The following is a 22,335-nucleotide window of genomic DNA, read 5'->3' as shown; positions in this document are numbered from 1 at the left end:
CCCCCCACCCCAATCTCAATCAGTCTGAGAGTACACGACTGTACCACTGTCAGTCTCACTTATCCGCTGAGCTCTGGCTCCTCATCAAACATTCAGCAGCAGCTTCTACTTTACTTTTCTCTTTCTGTCTCCTGTCTCCTATCTAGATTGTTTTCGACAGGACTCAGGGCCATGTACTATATCTTTAAATATAGAGTCCTTTTACTCTTTTACTAGAGTAAAGGCTGCCATCTTTGTATCGTTTTATAGGCGTATGGATGGGTTAGCAGGGAATCAGCAGAACTGTCACAGTCCACCTTAACCCCATCTCCAGAGAGGAGAGAAGAGATAGGCAACAAACAGAGAGGAGAGAAGAGAGAGACGACAAACAGAGAGGAGAGAAGAGAGAGACGACAAACAGAGAGGAGAGAAGAGAGAGACGACAAACAGAGAGGAGAGAAGAGATAGGCAACAAACAGAGAGGAGAGAAGAGAGAGACGACAAACAGAGAGGAGAGAAGAGATAGGCAACAAACAGAGAGGAGAGAAGAGAGAGACGACAAACAGAGAGGAGAGAAGAGATATGCAACAAACAGAGAGGAGAGAAGAGAGAGACGACAAACAGAGAGGAGAGAAGAGAGAGACGACAAACAGAGAGGAGAGAAGAGAGAGACGACAAACAGAGAGGAGAGAAGAGATAGGCAACAAACAGAGAGGAGAGAAGAGAGAGACGACAAACAGAGAGGAGAGAAGAGAGAGACGACAAACAGAGAGGAGAGAAGAGAGAGACAACAAACAGAGAGGAGAGAAGAGAGAGACGACAAACAGAGAGGAGAGAAGAGAGATACGACAAACAGAGAGGAGAGAAGAGAGAGACGACAAACAGAGAGGAGAGAAGAGAGAGACGACAAACAGAGAGGAGAGAAGAGAGAGACGACAAACAGAGAGGAGAGAAGAGAGAGGCAAATGACCTGGATTATGCTGTTATGTTATTTAAAATGCCAGCCGCCAGCCCGACACACTCCTAGCTGCCCCGTAGTTTCCTTTATCTCCCGTCATTAGGAACACGTTGGTTTAAGTCCTGCTGGTCTGGCCTTCAGGCCTGAATATTCCTTTAGTTTTTTAACATTACCTTCCATTTCTTCAAAAGAATTTAAAGGATTACCAATTTGACACACTGTTTATTTTCTCTTGACGTTTTTCTTGTGGCTCATTGTGGCAAAGGTACGGTTGGCTGACACACAGAGAGGAGCGTGCTGATTCATAAGCAAAGAAAAATCCTCATAGTGACTGAAATGGGACATATGTGTAATGTGTTGTTGTCATTAATGTGGATGGTTGAGGAATTAGGACAGCTCTGTTCTACTCTGATGGCAGCTCATCAATTAGCAGTTGATAACAGGATGGCTGAGCCTGTTATTATGTTTAGGCCTGAACCATCTCTACCTATTATTAATGAATTAGTCCGTCTCTGCCTTCCATCACTTCCTATACTGATGTAGTCTGTGACTGTGTGCCAAAGATCACCCGTTCCCTGATATACATAGGGTGCAATTTAGGACACAGCCGTAGAGATACATCTACACTTCCCTTCCCTGAAATCCATCAGGAGCCTCTATGCTACTTTACATTTCAGTCATACACTTCCCACGTGGAGACTATAGCAGCTACTATCTCTCCCACTGTGAGATGTACAGTCATTCATCCCATTCAGCCCACACAGATAGTGTGCACCCCAAATGGTACTCTATTTCCTACATAGTGCACTACTTTTAGCCAGAGCCCTAGCGAAGTGTAGATAAAATATTTTATCCTTATAGGTGTGTCCTAAATGGCACCCTATTTCCCATATAGAGTGTGACTTTTGACCAGGACCCATAGGGGTCTGGTCAAGAGTTGTGCACTTTGTAGGGAATAGGGTGCCATTTGGGATTTATACTATATGTAGACCCATGGCAGTGTACTGTACAGTATCTGAGGCAGCAGGAGGAGCAGTAGCTCTATAGTAGTGTATGACCATGTAGTATGAGTTATTACTGACCGCCACAGCACCGGACCTGGTTTACACGGTCGGACCTGGTTTACACGGTCGGACCTGGTTTACACGGTCTCCCCTGGTTTACACGGTCGGACCTGGTTTACACGGTCAGACCTGGTTTACACGGTCAGACCTGGTTTACACGGTCAGACCTGGTTTACACGGTCAGACCTGGTTTACACGGTCAGACCTGGTTTACACGGTCAGAGGGCGCCACCACACCTCTTTATTATTTTAACCTTTATTTAACTAGGCAAGTCAGTTAAGAACACATTCTTATTTACAATGACGGCCTGCCTGCGGGGACGGGGAACACATTGTTATTATTTCATGTTTTAATAACATATGAATATAGAACAAAACATATATCACGACAAGAGAGACAACATAACACTACATAAAGAGAGACCTAAAGACAACAACATAGCAAGGCAGCAACACATGACAACACAGCATGGTAGCAACACAACATAACAACAACATGGTAGCAACACAACATGGTAGCAACACAACATGGTACAGACATTATTGGGAACAGACAACAGCGCAACGGGCAAGAAGGTAGAGACAACAATACATCACACAAAGCAGCCACAACTGTCAGTAAGAGTTTGATTGAGTCTTTGAATGAAGTTATTGAGATAAAACTGTCCAGTTTGAGTGTTTGTTGCAGCTCGTTCCAGTCGCTAGCTGCAGAGAACTGAAAAGAGGAGCGACCCAGGGATGTGTGTGCTTTGGGGACCTTTAACAGAATGTGACTGGCAGAACGGGTGTTGTATGTGGAGGATGAGGGCTGCAGTAGGTATCTCAGATAGGGGGGAGTGAGGCCTAAGAGGGTTTTCTAAATAAGCATCGCAAAGGGTATACAGAGATGACCAGTTTACAGAGGAGTATAGAGTGCATTGATGTGTCCTATAAGGAGCATTGGTGGCAAATCTGATGGCCGAATGGTAAAGAACATCTAGCCGCTCGAGTGCACCCTTACCTGCTGATCTATAAATGATGTCTCCATAGTCTAGCATGGGTAGGATGGTCCTCTGAATCAGGGTTAGTTTGGAAGCTTAGGTGAAAGAGGAGTGATTACGATAGAGGAAACCATGTCTAGATATAACTTTAGCCTGCAGCTTTTATATGTGCTGAGCGAAGGACAGTGTACTGTCTAGCCATACTCCCAAGTACTTGTATGAGGTGACTACCTCAAGCTCTCAACCCTCGGAGGTAGTAATCACACCTGTGGGGAGAGGGGCATTCTTCTTACCAAACCACATGACTTTGTTTTGGAGGTGTTCAGAACAAGGTTAAGGGTAGAGAAGCTTGTTGCACACTAAGAAAGCTTTGTTGTAGAGCATTTAACACAACATCCGGGGAGGGGCCAGCTGAGTATAAGACTGTATCATCTGCATATAAATGGATGAGAGAGCTTCCTATTGCCTGAGCTATGCTGTTGATCTAAATTGAGTAGAGCGTGGGGCCTAGGATTGAGCCTTGGGGTACTCTCTTGGTGACAGGCAGTGGCTGAGACAGCAGATTTTCTGACTTTATACACTGCACTCTTTGAGAGAGGTAGTTAGCAAACCAGGCCAAAGACCCCTCAGAGACACCAATATTCATTAGCCGGCCCACAAGAATGGAATGGTCTACCGTATCAAAAGCTTTGACCAAGTCAATAAAAATAGCAGCACAACATTGCTTAGAATCAAGGGCAATAGTGACATCATTGAGGACCTTTAAGGTTGCATTGACACATCCATAACCTGAGCGGAAACCAGATTGCTTACCAGGGAGAATACTCTAGACATCAAGAAAGCCAGTCAGTTGATTATTGACAAGTTTTTCCAACACTTTTGATAAACAGGGCAAAATAGAAATAGGCCTATAACAATTAGGATCAGCTTTATCTCACCCTTTAAATAAAGGACATACAGGAAGTTACCTAGGGCACTTAACCTCCGGCTTCCTGGACCTTCAGCTTCCTGGTCCTGTCTTATCCATATTGCATCTTGTATATTATGGGGAATGTCAACAGAATGGCACAGTGTACACACACACACACACACACACACACACACACACACACACACACACACACACACACACACACACACACACACACACACACGGCTTTCCTGCCCACTCCGCTGTAGCAGAATGCATTTCTGTAGTACTCACAGTAGCATGTCCATAACATACATAACATGGACCTGTAGATATATATGGTTGAAAGAATAACCCTTACAACAGGGACTTACAGATGGGAGATGTAAACATAGCTGTCCCAATGCTTATAGTGGCTTTCAGTCCTGAAATACTGTATATGTGAAATATATTTAAAGGTATATGTATGCCAAATGTCTTCTTCTCTGCATGGCTCTGTCCATATAGTTTAGCAGTGTATACAGGGTATGTAGTATTGAGGTACTTGACACTGGAAAACATAAACATACAGTACACATATGCATATTAGTGCTGGGAATTTCCAGGGACCTCACGATACGATAATATCACGATACTTAGGGCTGAGGGGGCTGGGGGCCGGGGACGAGGAGGGTTAAGGGGGCTGGGGGCCCGGGAACGAGCAGGGCTGAAGGGGCTGGGGGCACGGAGGATGAGGAGGACTGAGGGGACTTCTCTTTCTGACAGGGCAGTTGTAGGATCTCATGGGGCTGCTCCATTACTGACTGGGACCTTCATTATTGAGGCCGTCTCAAGCAGAGAGCTCCATTGAGAAGAAGAACTGCCACGCTAGCTGCCACACGGCGGCGGTCAGCGCTCTCCTTTTGCCGTCCACCAGCCCGTTTAAGGGATTCCTGGACAGCTCTGCAGGTCTCCTTTGAGCGCTGCACCCAGTCTTCCACCGCAGGAGCCTCAGTCTGGCTCTGAAGCCAGGGCACCAGGACCGGCTGGTAACCCAACACGCACTGAAAGGGCGACAGGTTAGTAGAGGAGTGGCGGAGAGAGTTCTGAGCCATCTCGGCCCATGGCACAAACCTTGCCCACTCTCCCGGCCGGTCCTGGCAATAGGACTGCAGAAACCTGCCCACATCCTGGTTAATTCTCTCCACCTGCCCATTACTCTCGGGGTGAAAACCTGAGGTCAAACTGACCAAAACCCCCAGTCGCTCCATAAACGCCCTCCACACCCGGGATGTAAACTGGGGACCCCGATCAGAGATGATGTCCTCAGGCACCCGTAATGCCGGAAGACGTGAGTAAACAGGGCCTCCGCGGTCTGTAGGGCTGTAGGAAGACCGGGCAAAGGGAGTAGACGGCAGGACTTAGAGAACCAATCCACAACAACCAGGATCGTGGTGTTCCCCTGAGACGGAGGGAGATCGGTGAGGAAATCCACCGACAGGTGGGACCACGGCCGCTGTGGAACGGGGAGGGGCTGTAGCTTCCCTCTAGGCAGGTGTCTAGGAGCCTTACACTGGGCGCACACCGAACAGGAGGAGACATAGAACCTCACGTCTCTCGCCAATGTGGGCCACCAGTACTTCCCTCTAAGACCCCGCACCGTCCACTCAATCCCTGGGTGACCCGAGGAGGGTACCGTGTGCGACCACCTGATCAATTGATCGCGGACACCGAGCGGGACGTACTTCCGACCCGCAGGACACTGAGGTGGAGTAGGTTCTGACTGTAACGCCCGCTCGATGTCCGCGTCCACCTCCCATACCACCGGTGCCACCAGACAGGAGGCCGGAAGTATGGGAGTGGGGTCGATGGACCGTTCCTCGGTATCGTAGAGACGAGACAGTGCGTCGGCCTTAGTGTTACGGGAACCTGGTATATACACGAGATAGTAAACTGGAATCTAGTGAAAAACATAGCCCACCTAGCTTGACGAGGGTTCAGTCTCCTCGCCGCCAGGATGTACTCCAGATCACGGTGGACAGTCCAGATGAGAAAAGGGTGTTACGCCCCCTCAAGCCAATGTCTCCACACCTTCAGGGCCCTTACCACAGCCAGCAACTCCCTGTTCCCCACATCATAGTTACGCTCCGCCGGACTAAGCTTCTTAGAAAAGAAAGCACAGGGGCGGAGCTTCGGGGGCGCGCCCGAGCGCTGTGACAGCACGGCTCCAACCCCAGCCTCGGACGCGTCCACCTCCACTATGAATGGCAAAGAGGGGTCCAGATACGCCAGCACAGGAGCATCAGTAAACAGAGTCTTCAGCTGACCAAAAGCTCTGTCCACCTCCGCCGACCACCGCAACTGCACCGGCCCCCCCTTCATCAGTGAGATAATGGGAGCCGCCACCTGCCCAAAGCCCCGGATAAACCTCCGGTAGTAATTGGCAAACTCTAAGAACCGCATTTCGGCCAATTACGCACGGCCGAAATGCGGTCACATTCCATCCCCATCCCAGATGTGGAAATGCGATACCCCAGAAAAGAGACGACTTGTTTGGAGAACACACATTTCTCGGCCTTGAGGTACAGGTCATGCTCCAACAGTCTCCCAAGCACTTTACGCACTAGAGACAAATGCGCGGCGCGTGTGGCGGAGTAGATCAGAATGTCATCGATGTACACCACCACAGCCTGACCGAGCAGGTCCCGGACAATCTCGTCTACAAAGGATTGAAAGACGGCTGGAGCATTCTTCAACCCATACGGCATGACGAGGTACTCATAATGGCCAGATGTGGTACTAAATGTGGTCTTTCACTCGTCCTCATCTCGGATACGTACCAAATTGTACGCGCTCCTGAGATCCAGTTTTGTGAAGAAGCGCGCCCCGTGAAATTACTCCACCGCCGTAGCAATGAGAGGTAGCGGGTAACTGAAACCCACTGTGATGGAATTTAGACCTCTATAGTCAATGCACGGACGCAAACCTCCCTCCTCCTCCTTCACAAATGCAGCACGCATGCTCACGCCGTAACACAATTTAGTTTGTGTTTCCTGTTTGAAGGGCAAGAGTGTAATAATCAGGTTCTCTTCTTTGTAAGTGTGTTATTCAATTTGTGTGATATAGGATTTGTGCAATTTAGTTTTATTTGTGTGTTTTTTGTTAGCAATAGGGTAATAGTTTAATAATTTGATTATTTTTTATTTGTATTTATATACTACAATTTGTTTCTATTTGTCTTTGTTACTTTTTTATATTCATGAGTCTTATTTTGTATACATTTATATAGTTTTAAATGTTATGATTATTTATTTGTGTTGTTCCAAATGTCTGAATAAGAATGACTTAAATGTAAATGTTAGTGCGGAATGGGGCTTTTTTTGTGTTGGGTGGGGGGGCTGAAGGGAGGGTTCGCCCAGGGAGCCATACAAGCTAGAACCTCCACTGCTTGTATGAAAGGCGTTTCTGGGTTAACAAGGTGCATTAGACATGCAGCACGCATGCTCACACCGTAATTAACATTTAGTCTGCTCTCTGTGTCTCTCACAACTCTCTCTCTTTCAGCACACATCTGCTTTAAGACCAGCTTCACATCAAAAGGTTCATCATTTACTTACTGATGGTATTTCACTATTTTATCTATTCTTTGTAGATGTATAAATTATTATATGCACACTGTTCAAACAAAGGTTAGTTAACCTTATACTTGACCTGTAACGACAATTTATAATCCTATAATACCATGTATTGAGTTTAAGAATGGGCTACTGAATCCTTCTAGAAATGTCTCTCAGGGAAAGAAAGAGCAGGAGCAGAATCTCATTGAGGGAAACTGCATAATAACCCGGCATAATACCCTGAGGGCAGCTTGAGCTGGGTGGAAAAACAAACCATATTGTATATTATGGGAAAAGTTAACCGAATGGCACACACACACACACACACACACACACACACACACACACACACACACACACACACACACACACACACACACACACACACACACACACACACACACACACACACACACACACACACACACACACACACACACACACAATCAGACATTGACTCCTGTCTTAGGTTATATTATGAGTATAATGAGGGCTGACCGAGGCATGGCCGTTTATATGTTATTATATTTACACAGCAGTTCAGACTAGAATCTATATTTCAGTCAGTAACCTCTACAACATCCTATTAGAACATATAGCCTGTATAGAACATACACTGAGTGTACAAAGCATTAGGAACACCTGCTCTTTCCATGACATCGACTGACCAGATGAATCCAGGTGAAAGTTATGATCCCTTATTGATGTCACTTGTTATATTCACTTCAATCAGTGTAGATGAAGGGAAGGAGACAGGTTAAAGTTACATTTGTTAAGATTTTTAAGAGGGTGAATGGGCAAGACAAAACATGTAAGTGCCTTTGAATGGGGCATGTAGTAGGTGTCTGGTGCACCGGTTTGTGTCAAGAACTGCAACGCTGCTGGGTTTTTCACGCTCAACAGTTTCCCATGTGTATCAAGAATGGTCCACCACCCAAAGGACATCCAGCCAACTTGACACAAATGTGAGAAGCACTGGAGTCAACATGGTCCCACATCCCTGTCGAACACTTTTGACACCTTGTAGAGTTCATGCCCTGACGAATTGAGGCTGTTCTGAGGACAAAAAGGGGGGGGCAACTCAATATTAGGAAGGTGTTCTTAATGTTTTGTACACACAGTGTATACGGTGCCTTCAGAAAGTATTCATGCCCCTTGACTTATTCCACATTTGCTGTGTTACAGCCTGAATTCAAAATGGAATAAAAAAAATGTTTCCTCACTAAACTACACACAATACCCCATAATGACAAAGTGAAAACATGTTTTTAGAAATTATTGCACATTTTTTGAGCATGAAATACAGAAATATCGAATTTACATAAGCATTCACGCCCTTGAGTCAATACTTTGTAGAAGCAACTTTGGCAGTGATTGCAGCTGTGAGTCTTTCTGGGTAAGTCTAAGAGCTTTACACACCTGGATGGTACAATATTTGCACATTATTATTATTTAAAAAATTCTTCAAGCTCTGTCAAGGTGGTTGTTGATCATTGCTAGACAGCCATTTTCAAGTCTTGCCATAGATTTTTATACCGATTTAAGTCAAAACTGTAACAAGGCCACTCAGGAACATTCAATGTTGTCTTGGTAAGAAACTCCAGTCTATATTTGGCCGTGTATTTTAGGTTATTGTCCTGCTGAAAGGTTAATCTATCCCCCTGTGTCAGTTGGAAAGAAGCCTGAACCAGGTTTTCCTCTAGGATTTTGCCCGTGCTTAGCTCTATTCCATTGCTTTTTATTTTAAAAACTCTGTAGTCCTTGCCGATGACAAGCATACCCATAATAACATGATGCAGCCACCACCATGCTTGAAAATATGAAGAGTGGTACTCAGTGATGTGTTGTTTGGATTTGTCCCAAACATATTCAGGACATAGTTAATTTCTTTGCCACATTTTTTTTGCAGTTTTACTTTAGTGCCTTATTGCAAACAGGATGCATATTTTTTTATACTTTTCAATCTGTCATTTAGGTTAGAATTGTGGAGTAACTACAATGTTGTTGATCCATCCTCAGCTTTCTCCTATCACAGCCATTAAACTCTGTAACTGGTGAAATCTCTGAGCAGTTTCCTTCTTCTCCAGTAACTGAGTAAGGAAGGACACCTGTATCTTTGTAGTGACTGGGTGTATTGATATTCAATGTCTACTTTATCATTTTTTACCCATCAACCAATAGGTACCCTTCTTTGCAAGGCATTGGAAAACCACCCTGGTCTTTGTATAACATCGATATTTTGTGCACACAATACCCCATAATGCCAAAGTGGAATTATGTTTTTAAACATTTTTACAAATGAATACAAAGTGAAAAGCTGAAATGTCTTGAGTCAATAAGTATTCAACCAACCTCTTAGTTGTGGCAAGCCTAAATAAGTTCAGGAGTAAAAATGTGCTTAACAAGTCACAAAATAAGTTACATGGACTCACTGTGTGCAATAATAGTGTTTAACATGATTTTTGAATAACTACCTAATCTCTGTACCCAACACATACAATTATCAGTTGAGCAGTGAATTTCAACCACGAATTCAACCACAAAGACGGCAGGTAGCCTAGTGGTTAGAGCGTTGGACTAGTAACTGAAAGGATTGCAAGATCGAATCCCCGAGCTGACAAGGTACAAATCTGTCGTTCTGCCCCTGAACAAGGCAGTTAACCCACCCTTCCTAGGCCGTCATTGAAAATAAGAATTTGTTCTTAACTGACTTGCCTAGTTAAATAAAACTAATCCAAATTAGAGATGGCAATGGTACATCAACAAGCCATGGTCATGGCTTTCTATATGAACTTTATTTATACTTCCCATGTTGTTTTGAAGATCTTTTTAGATTCTGAGAGTATGCTCTCCACATTAATAGTCTAGAAGTGATGTTCCCCTCCCTTAGTTGAAGTGTAGTCTGTCTACTCGTGAGAGTCTACAGCACAAACATTAGATGGTTTTTCCCCTGAAAGCTTTCTGAACATGGTATCTACGTTTTGACAATCTGTCGACTTTAGACTACTTACGTTCCCATTTTAATTTGTTAATCTGCTTTTAAACCTTTTAGTCAGACAATTGTTTGGTTGTAAGTTTGTTTCATATACTCTCTTTCACGTTCTCTTTCTCTGTGTTTCTCTTTTTCTCTGTTTCTTTCTCTCTAATTCTCTCCATCTCTTTACCTAACTTTAACCCTTTCTTTCTTTCTCTAGAGACATCCTTAATCCTTCTGTACTCTATAATGATCCTTACCTGGATATGTTGCATTTATCTCTCACTCCGTCCTCGGTCCCACTCTCTTATAGCTTTCTGTTTTCTATCTCTCACTCCGTCCTCGGTCCCACTCTCTTATAGCTTTCTGTTTTCTATCTCTCACTCCGTCCTCGGTCCCACTCTCTTATAGCTTTCTGTTTTCTATCTCTCACTCCGTCCTCGGTCCCACTCTCTCATAGCTTTCTGTTTTCTATCTCTCACTCCGTCCTCGGTCCCACTCTCTCATAGCTTTCTGTTTTCTATCTCTCACTCCGTCCTCGGTCCCACTCTCTCATAGCTTTCTGTTTTCTATCTCTCACTCCATCCTCGGTCCCACTCTCTTATAGCTTTCTGTTTTCTATCTCTCACTCCGTCCTCGGTCCCACTCTCTTATAGCTTTCTGTTTTCTATCTCTCACTCCGTCCTCGGTCCCACTCTCTCATAGCTTTCTGTTTTCTATCTCTCACTCCGTCCTCGGTCCCACTCTCTCATAGCTTTCTGTTTTCTATCTCTCACTCCGTCCTCGGTCCCACTCTCTCATAGCTTTCTGTTTTCTATCTCTCACTCCGTCCTCGGTCCCACTCTCTTATAGCTTTCTGTTTTCTATCTCTCACTCCGTCCTCGGTCCCACTCTCTCATAGCTTTCTGTTTTCTATCTCTCACTCCGTCCTCGGTCCCACTCTCTTATAGCTTTCTGTTTTCTATCTCTCACTCCGTCCTCGGTCCCACTCTCTTATAGCTTTCTGTTTTCTATCTCTCACTCCGTCCTCGGTCCCACTCTCTTATAGCTTTCTGTTTTCTATCTCTCACTCCGTCCTCGGTCCCACTCTCTTATAGCTTTCTGTTTTCTATCTCTCACTCCGTCCTCGGTCCCACTCTCTTATAGCTTTCTGTTTTCTATCTCTCACTCCGTCCTCGGTCCCACTCTCTCTTATAGCTTTCTGTTTTCTATCTCTCACTCCGTCCTCGGTCCCACTCTCTTATAGCTTTCTGTTTTCTATCTCTCACTCCGTCCTCGGTCCCACTCTCTCTTATAGCTTTCTGTTTCCTATCTCTCACTCCGTCCTCGGTCCCACTCTCTTATAGCTTTCTATTTTCTATTTCTCACTCCGTCCTCGGTCCCACTCTCTTATAGCTTTCTGTTTTCTATCTCTCACTCCGTCCTCGGTCCCACTCTCTTATAGCTTTCTGTTTTCTATCTCTCACTCCGTCCTCGGTCCCACTCTCTTATAGCTTTCTGTTTTCTATCTCTCACTCCGTCCTCGGTCCCCACTCTCTTATAGCTTTCTGTTTCCTATCTCTCACTCCGTCCTCGGTCCCACTCTCTTATAGCTTTCTGTTTTCTATCTCTCACTCCGTCCTCGGTCCCACTCTCTTATAGCTTTCTGTTTTCTATCTCTCACTCTGTCCTCGGTCCCACTCTCTTATAGCTTTCTGTTTTCTATCTCTCACTCCGTCCTCGGTCCCACTCTCTTATAGCTTTCTGTTTTCTACCTCTCACTCCGTCCTCGGTCCCACTCTCTTATAGCTTTCTGTTTTCTACCTCTCACTCCGTCCTCGGTCCCACTCTCTTATAGCTTTCTGTTTTCTACCTCTCACTCCGTCCTCGGTCCCACTCTCTTATAGCTTTCTGTTTTCTATCTCTCACTCCGTCCTCGGTCCCACTCTCTTATAGCTTTCTGTTTTCTATCTCTCACTCCGTCCTCGGTCCCACTCTCTTATAGCTTTCTGTTTTCTACCTCTCACTCCGTCCTCGGTCCCACTCTCTTATAGCTTTCTGTTTTCTACCTCTCACTCCGTCCTCGGTCCCACTCTCTTATAGCTTTCTGTTTTCTATCTCTCACTCCGTCCTCGGTCCCACTCTCTTATAGCTTTCTGTTTTCTATCTCTCACTCCGTCCTCGGTCCCACTCTCTTATAGCTTTCTGTTTTCTACCTCTCACTCTGTCCTCGGTCCCACTCTCTTATAGCTTTCTGTCTCTCACTCCATTTTTAAATGGAACGACAGAACAGTAGCAAGTTTTCTATCGCCTTGAGTCTCTTCACTCTTTTTTTGTCTTCAGCGTTTTTCTAATGACATTCCCGTCCATGCGGAGCGCTGCTAGAATAGAATGGCTTAATACGGAAAGAGAATGTTGTGTTTAGCACTATTCCATTCTGAAGACATTCCACAGCCTACTAATCGGTCCCCCTCAACCTATTTATCAGCATCAAGCCCCAGTCTTAATGCACTGTAAGATAATGAAAATCCTGATGTTCATTAATGGAACTCAATTAAAAGAGCGAGGGAAGGAAGGGGAGATGGGAGGATGGAGAGATGGGGAGGAGGAAGGAAACATAGTGAGGAGTCTCAGTGAACCATTGAAAGGAGCCCCAACATGGCCCCGCACAAAGGCCTTTATTTGACTTTCCTTCTACAGGGACTTGCTGGGCGTATTAAAACCCTTAATAGGTTCTATTAACACACAATCCACTGTGAGTCAGAGGAGGGGCAATGAGGGGGAGGGGAGGATAGTTCTCTGTGGAGGAGAGAGGGGAGCAATTATGGAGGGTATGTGCACTTTGTCCAAAACACAATATTTGTATGTTTTTTCAGCTTCGGTCCGTATTGATTTTGAGGATGAAGACTTTAGTTGAGAGTAGTAGTAGAGATGAGAGATGCAGTAGGTGGATGCACATGTGTGTGTGAGTTGGTGTGTGTATCAGGGGTTGGAATTGAAATGATTTTCCAATCGTTCTGTTCCCCTATTTGTTTCATTCTGTTCTAGTGCTCCGACCAGCATAATGAAGTTCTGAACCGGTTTGAACCCCAAAAAAGTACAGCTTCATATAGTTCCTTTTCCTACATTTTTTAAACTCTTGAAATCAACATCATTTTTTACATTGAGCTTATTAATTTACTCCACCAATAAGGATAGAACAGCTTGCTATAAAAGGGGTAAGCTAGTTGTTTACATGTTTGATTGGTTAATAAGTGCAGGTGGGAGATGTGACTGAAATTGTATGGGTGGGAAGAGAGCGAGAGAGATGCGTGGGTGTGAGGGGGCTTGGCTTGAGGCACTGAACATCATGACGTGAGTTGGATTGCATTTAGGCTACTAGCATCATAACTTCACTGAATTACATCATTATAAACTAGACATTAGTGATATTTTTGGAACCAACAATTACATTATTAACCAGTTCTCAAGATTTGAAAACAATGGTTTCATTTTGGAACACTAGAGATCACTTTCATTCCTGGTTTTGGTTCTGTTTTTTCCCCAAAAATATGTTTGGTTCTGTTCCCTGAACCAATTCCAACCCCAGGTGTTTATAGAAGAGGGCACAATCATACACTCCTTCGGCTGTCAGTAGTGCCTCTTCCTCTCATCCTGCAGCTGAAATGAGGTGAACAAAACTCCACCTTCCATCAACCTGGTGCATCTCACATCAAATAAGCTGTCACAGAGAGAGAGCTGCAGCCCATCCTAGCAAATACCTCTCCTTATCCCTGTACACCACTGTTACATGTTACAGCCCCAGCCAGCATTCCCCCGCCTGCAGCCCAAAGTAATCATAGTCATTTCCCGCCACATTAAGAGGGTCATTTTCACAACGCCGCACCAAGTAAATTGGCAACAGGCTTCTGTATGGCCCTGTAACTGAAGGGTGTGGGGTGGGATGTGGGGTGGGATGTGGGATGTGGGCGCGAGCCGGTGACAGTCACGATATTGTAAAGCACAGTGGTTCTCTGAGTACTCAGAAACACACCCACACTCAAGGGTACTTTGATTGGGGACAATATGCTAGTAGCATGTCCAGGTGGGAGCTGAGGTAATCACATAGTCACGCCATCAGTTGGACAATAGTCAATGAACTGTTTGTGAGGAGAGGAGAAGCTTAGGCTGGTGATGTGGAGGAAGGAGGGAGTCCGAGGAGGAAGAGAGTGTGTACTTGTGCTTTCCCTGCACGGTTAGCCCAGCTCTCAGAAGATGAAGCATTGCAGTGTTGGTATTCAGGAATAGTACTGTTGGTCCTCTGGAGGGGGAGGGAGAGAGAGTAACCCTTTCATCTATTTTTTATGCTCGTTAACCACTACTGTCTGACTGCTTTTTCTTCTCTTTCTCATTCCTCCTCTTTCTACTGTTTTTCTTCTTCTAATAAGTCCATCGTTTTCTGACTCTGCCCTGAAATGTTTTTGGAGCTATTTGGGAAAGGTCACATTAGCATAAAAAAGTCCACATAATTTTCCCTCTTTCTTCAGAACGGAGTCCGTTGCAGAGAAGATGCTCACCAACTGGTTCGCTTTCCTTCTTCACAGATTCCTCAAAGTGAGTCTAATGCAACCTCCACTTCACCCGTTTTAGTAAACCAGGGTTTTATAAGAGTTGTTGTTGAAATACATTTTATATCCTTAATCGATATGTGTTCTCTCTGTCTCTCTCCCTCGCCTCTCTCTCTCCAGGAGTGTTCTGGTGAACCTCTGTTCATGCTGTACTGTGCCATCAAGCAGCAGATGGAGAAGGGGCCTATAGACGCCATCACCGGAGAGGCACGCTACTCCCTCAGTGAAGACAAGCTCATCAGACAGCAGATAGAGTACAAAACTCTGGTCAGTACCACTCAGGCAATCACACACACACACACACACACTGATATACAGACAGACAGACAGACAGACAGACAGACAGACAGACAGACAGACAGACAGACAGACAGACAGACAGACAGACAGACAGACACACACACAGATTCTACTGACTCTACATACACTATATCCCCCCCCCCCCCCCCCCCCACACACACACACACACACACACACACACACACACACACACACACACACACCCTGACCTCCTCTCCTCTCCTGTAGATCCTGAACTGTGTGAACCCGGACAATGAGAACAGTCCTGAGATCCCAGTGAAGGTGCTGAACTGTGACACCATCACCCAGGTCAAGGAGAAGATACTGGACGCCTGCTATAAGAACATGCCTTACTCACAGAGGCCCCGCGCTGTCGACATGGACCTGGGTAAGATAGACACACACACACAATACACACAAAGGGGATGACATACACACACACACACAAAGGTGCTGACATACACACAAACACACACACACACACACACACAATACACACAAAGGGGATGACATACACACACACCTTCCCTAGTCTGACAGACAGCCCCCCCCCACACACACACACAGTCTGCCACCCACTCCACCCCAGAGCCAACACTGCCTCTTCCACCTCTCCTCCTCCTCCTCCTCCTCCTCCTCCTCCTCTTCTCATGTGCTCTCCCTTCACACCAATGAGAGACAAACAATAACCTCAAGTCAGAAGTGCTAATCACCAGCAACAACCACAGGGGACAACCTCTCTCTCCATATCACTATCACCTAGGTAACACTAGGGTGTGTGGCAGTGATCTCCGGACACAAAGTAATACATTCCAGTCAACAGAGTAGAAAAATCAATGATCACTACCTGGTGCCCGACATGGCCCACCATTTCCACATCAACAACCTTATTATCGTTTCATTATCAGACGAAAAGCCGTCAATGTGCCCATCTACTCCCCACCCTCCTCTTCCCCCTCCCTCTCCCTCTCCCTCGAGTCACTTTTCTGGAAAGGATTCTCTCTCTTAGTCCTTCTCCTCCGGCGTGCGTTTTTCCCACCATGCGACACAAGTATCACTGACACCAATTACGCCGGTGAGGCTGAGTGCCAGCTACGCCGGTGAGGCTGAGTGCCAGCTACGGCGGTGAGGCTGAGTGCCAGCTACGCCGGTGAGGCTGAGTGCCAGCTACGGCGGTGAGGCTGAGTGCCAGCTACGCCGGTGAGGCTGAGTGCCAGCTACGCCGGTGAGGCTGAGTGCCAGCTACGCCGGTGAGGCTGAGTGTGTATACAAATTGAAATTGTTTGTGTGTAATGTTTAATTAAAATGGCCGTCAATCCGGGCGGGCGCCTTCTCTCTGGTCTCCTAAGCGAGCGGAGGACACGGCGTGCTCTGTGTGTGTCTGCAGAACAGAACGGCAACACGAATGGCTATTGATACGGCTTCATTTGGATAATGTGTTTTCTCAAGAGTCCTTTGGAAGCTTGTGACGTCTGTGTGCCTCTCCTCAGTGACACCAAGGCAAATGAAGACGCAGTCAGAGAATAGCTTAATCGTTTTGGACTCATCTTGCTTGAAGAAGTAATGGCTATTATAGCAGTCTTGGCAACACCCTTAGAGACAAACAGATAGAATTGTCAATCCCTTTAAACAGTAGAACAGTGTTGTTCAGTCACTGGAATTGGTTATGCTGTAGGTAACTCTGCTCACACCACATAAAAAAGGCATTACTGTAAGATGCAAAGGCTTCAATAGTGAATGGATAACACAGACTAGAGAATATGTGTGTATGTTCTTGCGCACACTGTGTGTGTGTTTGTGCACGTGCATAGGTGCGTTGGTGTGTGTGTGATTGTGTTTCTGGCAGTGTGACTGACGCAGCATCTCTTCTCTCTGGTCCCGTCAGAATGGCGTCAGGGGCGGATGGCCCGCGTGGTGCTGCAGGATGAGGACATCACCACCAAGATAGAGAACGACTGGAAGAGACTCAACACACTCATGCACTACCAGGTACAGTGAACTGATCTATGTTACGTATATCTAGACTCAACACACTTATTGATCACCAGGTAGGGTTATCCCATCTACATCAAGTATATATTACAGTTTGTTATGGTACAGTATCTATGTATGTCTCTCTGGAGGTGATTGGATTCAGCTGCATTATGAACACCCATTCTATACAGTAGATTATGGAAATTCAATGTATAGAAGTTAAATGACCCAAGCCCACTCAGGTGTTCTGTAGGGGAAATGTAATGCTCAGACTCCTGACTTTGAGATGTTGAATCCTCCTCCTACAGACTCTCATTAGAATTCACTAGTCTGGTTTGATCTGATCTGCATGACTCACATAGAGTAGAGGGCAATTATTCTGCAGGTGGTGGCCGTGGAGAGAGAGGACCACCCTGGAGAAATACAGCTCAGTATTTATTTATTTATTCTCTCTCTCTCTCTCTCTCTCTCTCTCTCTCTCTCTCTCTCTCTCTCTCTCTCTCTCTCTCTCTCTCTCTCTCTCTCTCTCTCTCTCTCTCTCTCTCTCTCTCTCTCTCTCTCTCTCTCTCTCTCTCTCTCTCTCTCTCTCTCTCATCTGCCTCTGCTCAGGGACTAGGCTGTCCTTTACCTGTTACCATGGCAATTAGCCCTGCCTCAGCCTCCGCTGAACTTCTCTCCACATCTCAGAGGGTCCGACTTTACCTGCAGTTCCCCGCCACCTTAATGTCTCAAAGAGAGAGAGAAAGTGAGAGGGACAGAAAGGGAGAGCGAGAGAGATAGACGGGAGAAAGAGTGAGCGAGGGACAGAAAGAGAGACAGAGAGAGAGGGGCGAGTGAGAGAGAGGGGAGAAAGAGAGAGACGGAAGAAAGAGTGAGAGAGAGTGAGGGAGAAAGAGAAGTAGAGAGAGAGGGCAGTCTTCTCCAGAGCACATGAGTCTTTCAGCAGTACAGAGGGTCAGCAGGCTCCCATTACTCAGACAGGGAGACCATCTGCCCATCTGCCCAGAGCTCCCGACTGCAGCCTGTAGAACCTGCAGCCCTGGAGCCAGGCTGAGGTCGGTCTGTGTGTGTGTGTGTGTGTGTGTGTGTTTGTGTCTGTGTGTGACTGAGGACCGGGACTGGTCGGTCAGGGAGGATGGGACGGGGGGGCTGGGGCTGCAGCCTTACCAGAGGCCCTCTCTCTCTCTCATACCTGCTGCCCCAGAGGAGGAGAAGAGAGAGGTAGAATCATTTACAAGGTGTCAGGGTTATTAGATGTGACATAACGTAGTGTCCTTCATAGAGGACTTGGTCCCCTGCTGATTTACTGTCTGTACCCCCTCTGTCTCCTTCCCTAGTCCTCTCTATCTCACTCTTCCACTTTCTTTTCCTCTAACCTTCTACCTACTTCCTCCCTCCACATCCCTGTCACCCACAGATAGTGAGCACTGAGCAGTCTCACCTTCTATCTCTCTCTCTCTCTCTCTGTCTCTTCCCCCCCCCTCTCTCAGCAGTCACAACCTCTCTCTCTCCCCCTGAGCTCCGAGACTGTCTGAGTCTCTCTGAGTCTCTGGGGTAGCCTGTAATCATTGATGGAGGAAGTGCAATATGTTAACTTCCATCTGTCTGTTGTTGTTCTGTTGCTTTGTGTCACTCTGTTTCCTTCATTAGCCATGGGAGACGCTGCAGGGCACATCATCACACACACACACACACACACACACACACACACACACACACACACACACACACACACACACACACACACACACACAACATCACACACACACACACACACACACACACACACACACACACACACACACACACACACACACATGCATAGAGACAAGAAAGTACGGGGGAAGAGAGTAGATGGTGAGGAGAGGAGAGGTGAAGAGAAGAGAAGAGAGGTGAGGTGAAGAGAGGAGAGGAGAGGTGAAGAGAGGAGGTGAGGTGAAGAGAGGAGAGGTGAGGTGAAGAGAGGAGAGGTGAGGTGAGGTGAAGAGAGGAGAGGAGAGGAGAGGTGAGCTGAAGAGAGGAGAGGTGAGGAGAGGAGAGGTGAGGTGAAGAGAAGAGAGGTGAAGAGGAGAGGTGAGGTGAAGAGAGGAGAGGTGAGGTGAAGAGATGAGGTGAGGTGAAGAGAGGAGAGGTGAGGTGAAGAGAGGAGAGGTGAGGTGAGGTGAAGAGAGGAGAGGAGAGGAGAGGTGAGCTGAAGAGAGGAGAGGTGAGGAGAGGAGAGGTGAGGTGAAGAGAAGAGAGGTGAAGAGGAGAGGTGAGGTGAAGAGAGGAGAGGTGAGGTGAAGAGAAGAGAGGTGAGGTGAGGAGAGGTGAGGTGAAGAGAGGAGAGGAGAGGTGAGGTGAAGAGAGGAGAGGTGAGGTGAAGAGAGGAGAGGTGAGGTGAGGTGAAGAGAGGTGAGGTGAAGAGAGGAGAGGTGAGGTGAAGAGAGATGAGGAGGGTGAGAGGTGAGGTGAAGAGAGGAGAGATGAGGTGAAGAGAGGAGAGGTGAAGAGAGGAGAGGAGAGGTGAAGAGAGGAGAGGTGAGGTGAAGTGAAGAGAGGAGAGGTGAGGTGAAGAGAGGAGAGGTGAGGTGAGGTGAAGAGAGGAGAGGAGAGGTGAGGTGAAGAGAGGAGAGGTGAAGAGAGGAGAGGAGAGGTGAAGAGAGGAGAGGTGAGGTGAGGTGAAGAGAGGAGAGGAGAGGTGAGGTGAAGAGAGGAGAGGTGAGGTGAAGAGAGGAGAGAAGGGGATTAATGGAGCATCTTTTGTTGTGTACTGTATGAGCTAGGTTGCTAGGGTGTGTGTGTGTGTGTGTGTGTGTGTGTGTGGGCACAAAGAGAGACCCCAACTCATTAATCCCCAGTGAGAGAATAGAGAGAGATGGAGAAGTGTGTCTGTGCGTGTGAAATATTTTGATATTCAGATTTACACTGCACCCCTGTGACTCTGCTAATTCTCACACATAGAAGAGGGACCAGACTGAGATGCATTAGAATTCATGGAACTCCTATCAACCAGGGACACCCTGCTATTTATTTGCCCTATCACATGGGAGATGATCGTGTACATACCCTGGTTATGGAAATACACACCACCTCCTCACCCTCAGCTCCTGCAACTGAAATTAACAACAGAAAATACATTTCAAATGAGACTGTACAGTAGCATCTTTATTCAGTAGCTACCTTTGCTAGTTTGAGCTCATGGGAACTGAATGAATCTCTAGATAATAGATTAATGAGATAGGATCCTGGCTGATTGGAGATTTTAATCTCTCTGTTGATTAGTCTTCCTCCTTGTCAAAGCCCAGCTCTTACTCTCTATCTCCTACCCTTGAACCTCTTCCTCCCTCTCCTTCTCTCTTTTCATCAGCCCAGCTCTTCCTATCTCTCCCTCTGTATCCCCCTCTCCTTCTCTCTTTTCATCAGCCCAGCTCTTCCTATCTCTCCCTCTGTATCCCCCTCTCCTTCTCTCTTTTCATCAGCCCAGCTCTTCCTATCTCTCCCTCTGTATCCCCCTCTCCTTCTCTCTTTTCATCAGCCCAGCTCTTCCTATCTCTCCCTCTGTATCCCCCTCTCCTTCTCTCTTTTCATCAGCCCAGCTCTTCCTATCTCTCCCTCTGTATCCTCCTCTTCTTCTCTCTTTTCATCAGCCCAGCTCTTCCTATCTCTCCCTCTGTATCCCCCTCTCCTTCTCTCTTTTCATCAGCCCAGCTCTTCCTATCTCTCCCTCTGTATCCCCCTCTCCTTCTCTCTTTTCATCAGCCCAGCTCTTCCTATCTCTCCCTCTGTATCCCCCTCTTCTTCTCTCTTTTCATCAGCCCAGCTCTTCCTATCTCTCCCTCTGTATCCCCCTCTTCTTCTCTCTTTTCATCAGCCCAGCTCTTCCTATCTCTCCCTCTGTATCCTCCTCTTCTTCTCTCTTTTCATCAGCCCAGCTCTTCCTATCTCTCCCTCTGTATCCCCCTCTTCTTCTCTCTTTTCATCAGCCCAGCTCTTACTTTTAGCACTTTATCTCCCTGATTTGAGTCAGATTTACTTTCTACTTACCTTGGTTTTATCTCTCGCCTGCTGTGCCTACATGGGTGGCTTTGGCCAGGGGGACAGCTAGAAATGTGATGAAGGAAATGGCTCCATGAAAGGCCTTGTCCCTATCCTCCTGCAGAATAGTTGGCTGAACTAGGCCAAGACATTACTAGAGCCCTGTCACTGTGCCTCCATTCTGACCTTGTGTTGTCCTGCTGGTGTTGTGTTGTGGGGGAACTGCCATGACTTCACCAGGGGCTCCGGTTTCACACTTCCCCGACAGAGAACCTGCACTGGGACGTTTGGGGATATTTTAGACAAACCCAGACAGACACAACAGATAGTTGGATATATGATCATTTCCTACCATTTTTATATATCTTTCCATCAATCTGATTCTCTGTGGCGGCTCATCCCTTCTTATCATCTGAACAAACAACGCCCCACAGGCAGACTTTGAGTTTTAAAATATGTTCCAACAGAAAAGGAAATCTAGATCGACGTTTTGGCAGGCAGAGTGAAGAGTGTGTTCCTCTCCTCTCCACAGATTCCTTTGAGCCAAGACAGTTGGTATTGGGTCTAATGACTGGCGTCTGGTATTGCAGCAGGTTGAGTGATATTTTCAATAGAAATGAACCCAGTGGGACTGGACCCTCTACACATAACATGTCACTTTCGAGGTGTGCTCTGAGACACGATTTTGTTTGATAAAAACACAGTTTAGATAATTTGAGTTTCATGTAATATACTTATAACCATTTAATCTTAATGATCTTACGTCTATATTAAAGACCTATCAGTTAGGTCATTTTGTGTGACTAAGCTACAGCCCAGTACAATCTGTGATAGATAGTCATCCTAAACTGGGCTTCCAGGGGATCAGGTGGCCTGGGAATCAGAGGATCGGGAGATGAGAGATAGAAGTGGGTGGGTGGGGGGGCTGTTTGATGGAGGTCTTATCACTGTGTAGTACTGGCCTCTTATCACACCTGCAGGCCACTCTCATGCTCAC

General features: G+C 46.4%; 1 protein-coding gene across 1 annotated transcript in view; it reads left to right on the top strand.

Moving 5' to 3' along the window:
- LOC115165645 (plexin-A2) overlaps window positions 1-22,335 on the top strand; it is a 361,064-nt gene that overhangs the window by 316,351 nt on the left and 22,378 nt on the right. The window contains exons 23-26 of the mRNA XM_029718900.1: window positions 14,967-15,033; window positions 15,168-15,314; window positions 15,576-15,735; window positions 17,233-17,336. Coding sequence (XP_029574760.1) covers window positions 14,967-15,033; window positions 15,168-15,314; window positions 15,576-15,735; window positions 17,233-17,336 — 478 coding nt within the window. The remainder of the gene's footprint in view (window positions 1-14,966; window positions 15,034-15,167; window positions 15,315-15,575; window positions 15,736-17,232; window positions 17,337-22,335) is intronic.

The sequence above is a fragment of the Salmo trutta genome, chromosome 28 (genome assembly GCF_901001165.1).
Source record: "Salmo trutta chromosome 28, fSalTru1.1, whole genome shotgun sequence".
Classification (NCBI taxonomy): Eukaryota; Metazoa; Chordata; class Actinopteri; order Salmoniformes; family Salmonidae; genus Salmo; species Salmo trutta.
The sequence above is the reverse complement of the archived record's forward strand: the minus strand, read 5'-3'. Positions and strand labels throughout refer to the sequence as shown.